The sequence below is a fragment of the Corvus brachyrhynchos genome, unplaced genomic scaffold, assembly GCF_000691975.1.
Source record: "Corvus brachyrhynchos isolate BGI_N302 unplaced genomic scaffold, ASM69197v1 scaffold222, whole genome shotgun sequence".
Classification (NCBI taxonomy): Eukaryota; Metazoa; Chordata; class Aves; order Passeriformes; family Corvidae; genus Corvus; species Corvus brachyrhynchos.
In genome coordinates, this window is record NW_008236770.1 from 160,117 (window position 1) to 167,987 (window position 7,871).

At 57.9% G+C, this 7,871-nt stretch overlaps 1 protein-coding gene across 1 annotated transcript in view; it reads left to right on the forward strand.

Annotated features, from left to right (window-relative positions):
• PTK2B (protein tyrosine kinase 2 beta) overlaps positions 1 to 7,871 on the forward strand; it is a 33,337-nt gene that overhangs the window by 11,745 nt on the left and 13,721 nt on the right. Inside the window, exons 7-17 of the mRNA XM_017727804.1 lie at positions 2,437 to 2,577; positions 3,257 to 3,331; positions 3,428 to 3,529; positions 3,955 to 4,072; positions 4,686 to 4,725; positions 4,830 to 4,876; positions 5,102 to 5,155; positions 6,502 to 6,599; positions 6,706 to 6,790; positions 7,213 to 7,313; positions 7,394 to 7,509. Coding sequence (XP_017583293.1) covers positions 2,437 to 2,577; positions 3,257 to 3,331; positions 3,428 to 3,529; positions 3,955 to 4,072; positions 4,686 to 4,725; positions 4,830 to 4,876; positions 5,102 to 5,155; positions 6,502 to 6,599; positions 6,706 to 6,790; positions 7,213 to 7,313; positions 7,394 to 7,509 — 977 coding nt within the window. The remainder of the gene's footprint in view (positions 1 to 2,436; positions 2,578 to 3,256; positions 3,332 to 3,427; positions 3,530 to 3,954; positions 4,073 to 4,685; positions 4,726 to 4,829; positions 4,877 to 5,101; positions 5,156 to 6,501; positions 6,600 to 6,705; positions 6,791 to 7,212; positions 7,314 to 7,393; positions 7,510 to 7,871) is intronic.

Sequence of the window (7,871 nt, forward strand, 5' to 3'; positions counted from 1 at the left end):
GTGTGTCCTGGTGCATCCCCATATTCCTGTGTCCCTATTCCCACCCACACTCCCACATCCGCGTGTCCACCCCCATCCCGCTCCCCATCCCGCTGTTCCCATATCCAACCCCATATCCCTGAGTCCCCACCCATCCGCCCATGTCCGTGTGTGTCCATGTGTGTCCATGTGTAATCCGTGTCCATGTGTGTCCATGTGTAATCCGTGTCCCTGTGTCCGTGTCCCCCCATATTCCTGTGTCCATATTCCCACCTATATCCCCGTGTCCATGTGTAATCCGTGTCCCTATGTCCGTGTCCCCCCATATTCCTGTGTCCATATCCCATCCACACTCCCACATCCGCGTGTCCATCCCCATCCCGCTTCCCATCCCACTGTTCCCATATCCAACCCCATAGCCCTGAGTCCCCACCCATCCGCCCATGTCCGTGTGTGTCCAACATCCGCGTGTCCATCCCCATCCCGCTTCCCATCCCACTGTTCCCATATCCAACCCCATAGCCCTGAGTCCCCACCCATCCGCCCATGTCCGTGTGTGTCCAACATCCGCGTGTCCATCCCCATCCCGCTTCCCATCCCACTGTTCCCATATCCAACCCCATAGCCCTGAGTCCCCACCCATCCGCCCATGTCCGTGTGTGTCCAACATCCGCGTGTCCATCCCCATCCCGCTTCCCATCCCACTGTTCCCATATCCAACCCCATAGCCCTGAGTCCCCACCCATCCGCCCATGTCCGTGTGTGTCCAACATCCGCGTGTCCATCCCCATCCCGCTTCCCATCCCACTGTTCCCATATCCAACCCCATAGCCCTGAGTCCCCACCCATCCGCCCATGTCCGTGTGTGTCCAACATCCGCGTGTCCATCCCCATCCCGCTTCCCATCCCACTGTTCCCATATCCAACCCCATAGCCCTGAGTCCCCACCCATCCGCCCATGTCCGTGTGTGTCCAACATCCGCGTGTCCATCCCCATCCCGCTTCCCATCCCACTGTTCCCATATCCAACCCCATAGCCCTGAGTCCCCACCCATCCGCCCATGTCCGTGTGTGTCCAACATCCGCGTGTCCATCCCCATCCCGCTTCCCATCCCACTGTTCCCATATCCAACCCCATAGCCCTGAGTCCCCACCCATCCGCCCATGTCCGTGTGTGTCCAACATCCGCGTGTCCATCCCCATCCCGCTTCCCATCCCACTGTTCCCATATCCAACCCCATAGCCCTGAGTCCCCACCCATCCGCCCATGTCCGTGTGTGTCCAACATCCGCGTGTCCATCCCCATCCCGCTTCCCATCCCACTGTTCCCATATCCAACCCCATAGCCCTGAGTCCCCACCCATCCGCCCATGTCCGTGTGTGTCCAACATCCGCGTGTCCATCCCCATCCCGCTTCCCATCCCACTGTTCCCATATCCAACCCCATAGCCCTGAGTCCCCACCCATCCGCCCATGTCCGTGTGTGTCCAACATCCGCGTGTCCATCCCCATCCCGCTTCCCATCCCACTGTTCCCATATCCAACCCCATAGCCCTGAGTCCCCACCCATCCGCCCATGTCCGTGTGTGTCCAACATCCGCGTGTCCATCCCCATCCCGCTTCCCATCCCACTGTTCCCATATCCAACCCCATAGCCCTGAGTCCCCACCCATCCGCCCATGTCCGTGTGTGTCCAACATCCGCGTGTCCATCCCCATCCCGCTTCCCATCCCACTGTTCCCATATCCAACCCCATAGCCCTGAGTCCCCACCCATCCGCCCATGTCCGTGTGTGTCCAACATCCGCGTGTCCATCCCCATCCCGCTTCCCATCCCACTGTTCCCATATCCAACCCCATAGCCCTGAGTCCCCACCCATCCGCCCATGTCCGTGTGTGTCCAACATCCGCGTGTCCATCCCCATCCCGCTTCCCATCCCACTGTTCCCATATCCAACCCCATAGCCCTGAGTCCCCACCCATCCGCCCATGTCCGTGTGTGTCCAACATCCGCGTGTCCATCCCCATCCCGCTTCCCATCCCACTGTTCCCATATCCAACCCCATATCCCTGTGAATCCCTATCCCTGCCCATCCGTCCATGTCCATGTGTCCGTGTGTAATCCATGTCCCCGTATCCGTGTGCATCCCCATATCCCTGCGTGTCCCTGTTCCCACCCACTCTCCCACATCCGCGTGTCCACCCCCATCCCGCTTCCCATCCCACTGTTCCCATATCCAACCCCATATCCCTGTGAATCCCTATCCCCACCCATCTGCCCGTGTCCATGTGTGTCCATGTGTAATCCATGTGCATCCCCATATCCCTGTGAGTCCCTATCCTCACCCACACTCCCATGTCCGTGTGTCCACCCCCATCCCGCTGTTCCCGTCTCCAACCCCGTGTCCATCCCACTGTTCCCGTATCCAACTCTGCATCCCCACGGATGTCCTGGCAGCCGCGGCAGCTGCGGAAGATGATCCAGCAGACGTTCCAGCAGTACGCGCTCCTGCGGGAAGAGGAATGCGTCCTCAAATTCCTGCACACCCTGGCCACCTTCGCCCCCATCGACCAGGAGAGCTTCCGCTGCCAGCTCGTCGTGCGTGCCCAGGAATGGGATATGGGATATGGGGTGGGGTGGAGCTGGGTGGGATGGGATGGGATGGGGTTGGGTGGGATATTACGGGGATGGAATGGGATGGGTGGAGTGTTTTGGGGTCAGGCGTTGTGGGGATGGGATGCGATGGGGTGGGATTTTAGGGGGATGGGATGGGGATGGGATGGGGATGGGGTTGGGGATGAAGCTGGGATGGGATGGGGCAGGGTGGGATGAGATGAGATGGGATGAGATAGTTGGGAAATTATGGGGATGGAAGGATGGGATGGCAATGGAGTTGGGATGGGAAGGGATGGGATCAGGATGGGAATGGGATGGGATGTGATGGGGATGTGATGGGGATGGGATGGGGTTGGGTGGTGTGAAATGGGATGGGGTTGGATGGAATGGGGATGGGGTTGGGTGGGATGTTATGGGGTTGGGATGGGATGGGGATGAAAATGGGGATGGGATGGCTTTTCATGGCATGGAGCGGGTTGGGATGGGATGGGATGGGATGGGATGCAGCTGGAATGGGCATGGGGATGGCGATGGAATGGGGTGGAGCGAGATGGAGATGGGATGAGGAAAGGGTTGGGATTTTATGGAGATGGGATGGGATGGGACCTGGCTCTTGGAATGCCGCTCATCCAAACTTCTGTCCCACTCCTGCTCCCCCCAGCAAGGATGGAACATCACCGTGGATTTGGTCATCGGCCCCAAGGGCATCCGGCAGGTGACCAGCAAGGACGCCAAGGTGGGAATTCCGGGCTGGGAATTGAGGGACTCCCGCTCTGGAATCAGGGATTAAACTCAACATGGATCAAATTCCCAATGAATTCCCCCTTCCCAGCCCACCTGCCTGGCAGAATTCCGGGACATCAAATCCATCCGGTGCTCTGGAGTGGAGGACGGCCAGGCTCTGCTGCAGCTGGGGCTCTGTGGGACCCCCCAGGTGAGGAGTTGGGAGAGAATTCCTGGGAATGCTGGGTGGGATGGGTGGGATCCCTGTGGATCAGGCAGGATTTGCTGGAAGCTCCATCTCCAGCCCCCCAGGTGAGGAGTTGGGAGAGAATTCCTGGGAATGCTGGGTGGGATGGGTGGGATCCCTGTGGATCAGGCAGGATTTGCTGGAAGCTCCATCTCCAGCCCTGGTCAAGGGGAGATGATCCCCTAAACCCCGGGAATATCCCTGTTTCCACCTCTTCCCGGGAATGCTTCGGTGTGGGTGTGTTTTCCTGGCTGTTTTGGGATGCTGGGAAGGATGATGATGGAAAACTGGGATTGGCTGCGGAGTGGGGAGAAGGGGGGGATCCCCCCCATCCCAGCCCCCCTGCCCTGCTCCGGACTCATCCATCGTCCCACCCCGGCATTCCCAAGTCCTTGGCAGTCAAGACGTCGTCTCTGGCTGAGGCGGAAAACATGGCCGACCTCATCGATGGCTACTGCCGACTCCAGGGGGGCTCGGAGACATCCCTCATCGTATTCCCGAGGAAAGGTGGGAATTCGGGGCATCCTGGGATGGGATGGGACAGGATATTGTGTGGATTGGGTAGGGTGGGGTAAGATAGGGATGGGATGGGGTGGGATGAAGATTGGGTGGGATGTTACGGAGATGGGAATGGGATGGGGATGAAGGTTGGGATGGGGATGAAGATTGGGATGGGATGGGGATGAAGATTGGGATGGGATGGAATGGGATGGGATGAAGATTGGGTGGGATGTTACAGAGATGGGAATGGGATGGGATGGGGATGAAGTTTGGGACGGGATGGGATGGGGATAAAGATTGGGACGGGATGGGATGGGGATAAAGATTGGGATGGGATGGGATGGGATGGGATGGGATGGGGATAAAGATTGGGAAGGGATGGGATGGGATGGGGATGAAGATTGGGATGGGATGGCTTTTCATGGAATGGGGTGGGGTGGGGTGGGATGGGATGGAATGGGGTGGATGGGAAGGGAAGGGATGGAGTTGGAATGAGCACGGGAATAGGGATGGTGTTGGAATGGGGTGGATGGGATTGGGATGGGGATGGGGATGGGGATGAGGATGAAGATGGGATGGGATTGGGATGGGATGGAACCTTTCCCCGTCCTCTCCACAGATCGGGAGAAGAGGGTCAGCCTCCCGCAGATCCCGGCCCCGTGAGTGATCCCGGCCCTTTTCCCGGGATTCCTGGCCCCAGTGCGGGGTTGGAATCCTGCCCCTTACCCCCCATCCCGCTCCCTGACCCTCTTCCCACCCTCAGGAATCTCGGGGAGAGGCATTCCACGCTTTCCCACAGCATCAGCGGGGGTGAGTTTGGGCTCTTCCCTCTTCCCACCATCCTTGGGGCGCGGGCAGGGATTTGGGATACGCTCCATGTGGGATTTGGGAGGGTTGGACATCCCCAGCTCTTTTCCAGAGGGTTGGGATGCATCCAAGCATCCTGGAGGAGCTCCAGACCCTCTGGAGATGTTGGAAGACCTCCCACGCCCACTGAGCTTCCTGATCCCATTCCTGCATCCCATTTTTCCCTAGATTCCGAAATTTACGCTGAAATCCTGGATGAATCCTCAAGGCCGAGATCCGGAAGTAGGTGCTTCCCTTGGGAATTCTCCGTCCAAGGTGTCCTAATTCCTCCTGCCCATCCCAAATTCCCATCCCATCCTCACCAAACCGCTCAGAAGGTCCTGGAGGGGCTGGGATGAGCCATGGGGCAGCATCCATGGAATGATGGAGAGGGCAGGATCCGTGGATCCTTGTGGGAATGATGGAGAGGGCAGGATCCATGGATCCATATGGGTGGAGAGGGCAGGATCCATGGATCCTCATGGATGTAGCGGGCAGATCCATGGATCCATATGGGAATGATGGAGAGAGCAGGATCCATGGATCCTTGTGGATGGAGAGGACAGAATCCATGGATCCTTGTGGATGGAGAGGACAGAATCCATGGATCCTTGTGGATGGAGAGGACAGAATCCATGGATCCTTGTGGATGGAGAGGACAGAATCCATGGATCCTTGTGGATGGAGAGGACAGAATCCATGGATCCTTGTGGATGGAGAGGACAGAATCCATGGATCCTTGTGGATGGAGAGGACAGAATCCATGGATCCTTGTGGATGGAGAGGACAGAATCCATGGATCCTTGTGGATGGAGAGGACAGAATCCATGGATCCTTGTGGATGGAGAGGACAGAATCCATGGATCCTTGTGGATGGAGAGGACAGAATCCATGGATCCTTGTGGATGGAGAGGACAGAATCCATGGATCCTTGTGGATGGAGAGGACAGAATCCATGGATCCTTGTGGATGGAGAGGACAGAATCCATGGATCCTTGTGGATGGAGAGGACAGAATCCATGGATCCTTGTGGATGGAGAGGACAGAATCCATGGATCCTTGTGGATGGAGAGGACAGAATCCATGGATCCTTGTGGATGGAGAGGACAGAATCCATGGATCCTTGTGGATGGAGAGGACAGAATCCATGGATCCTTGTGGATGGAGAGGACAGAATCCATGGATCCTTGTGGATGGAGAGGACAGAATCCATGGATCCTTGTGGATGGAGAGGACAGAATCCATGGATCCTTGTGGATGGAGAGGACAGAATCCATGGATCCTTGTGGATGGAGAGGACAGAATCCATGGATCCTTGTGGATGGAGAGGACAGAATCCATGGATCCTTGTGGATGGAGAGGACAGAATCCATGGATCCTTGTGGATGGAGAGGACAGAATCCATGGATCCTTGTGGATGGAGAGGACAGAATCCATGGATCCTTGTGGATGGAGAGGGCAGGATCCAGGAATCCTCATGGATGGAGAGGGTCGGCACCCCGGGATGTTTCCCAGTTATTCCCTGGGGGATCTGCCCACGGAATGGGCCGGGATAAAGGCAGCTCTTCCCTGTTTCCGCCTCCGTGAAGTCCAGCACTACGGAATCTCCCGGGATGACATCGCGCTGGGCAGGATCCTGGGGGAAGGATTCTTCGGAGAGGTCTACGAGGGAATTTACACCACCCCGGTGAGATTCCCGCCCTTTCCCTGCCCTCCTCTGTCCCCGCCATCCCAAATCCGGGATCTGGGCAGGATTCGGGATGACGCGTTCCCGCTTTTCCTTCTCGGAGCAGAAAGGGGAGAGGATCAACGTGGCCGTGAAGACCTGCAAGAAGGATTGCAGCCCGGAAAACAGGGATAAATTCCTGAGTGAAGCCGGTATCCCCGGGGTCCTGATGGGTTTTTTTGGGATCCCGAAGGTCCTGCCAGGGGTTTTTTTGGGATAAGATCCCGTTCAGGGCTCACACGGTGGGGGGATGGCACAACCTTGTCGTGGTATCTCCCCGTGGCTTCTTGGGAACAAGTGGCCTTTGGAATTCAGGATGGAGGAGGAGGGACTTGATTCATGCCCAGAAACCTGGGATAGGATCCCAAAAACCTCTGGATTATGGGATTATTGGAGGGAGGAAGCTACTGGAATCCCTGGATGAGGCTGTCCCTCCCTAAAAACCAGGAGCTCCAACTCCTTGGGGAAATCCCAGACAATTCCTCCCGCTCCACCTCCATCCCCCAGGACAGGGATTGGGACTCCCGGAACTGGGATCCCCCATTCCAAGGCGGGAATTCCGCGCTTCCCACAGTGCTGATGAAGAAGCTGGACCACCCCCACATCGTGAAGCTCATCGGCATCGCCGAGGAGGAGCCCACCTGGATCATCATGGAGCTCTACCCCTACGGAGAGGTGCGATCCTATTCCCGAGCCCTTCCCGGTGTCCCGCCGGCATTCCCGCCGCTGATCCCGCCGGGAATGTGCCGTTGCAGCTGGGGCAGTACCTGGAGCAGAACCGGCTGGGGCTGGCCGTGCCCACCCTGGTGCTGTACGCGCTGCAGGTCGGCAAGGCCCTGGCCTACCTGGAGGCCATCAACTGTGTCCATAGGTGAGGGGACGGGATTTGGGATGGGGTGGCAGCCGGGTGGGATTTGGGATGGGCGGGAGAAGGTGGGGTCTCGAAGGGATGGGCTGGTGGGAAATGGGAGCTGGGAACAGGCACAGGGAGGAGAGGGAGGGGGGGGGTTGTTGTGGAATCTTTGGGAAGCGGCGTTGTGGGTTCTCCGTCCGTTCTCTGTCCTTTCTCCATCCCATTCCCATCTCCATTCTGTCCCTTGTCTGTCCCGTCTCCATCCCATCTCCATCCCGTCTCCATCCCATCTCCATCCCATCTCCATCCCATCTCCATCCATCTCCATCCATTCTGTCCCCACCTCCATCCATCCCACCTCCATCCATCCCACCTCCTTC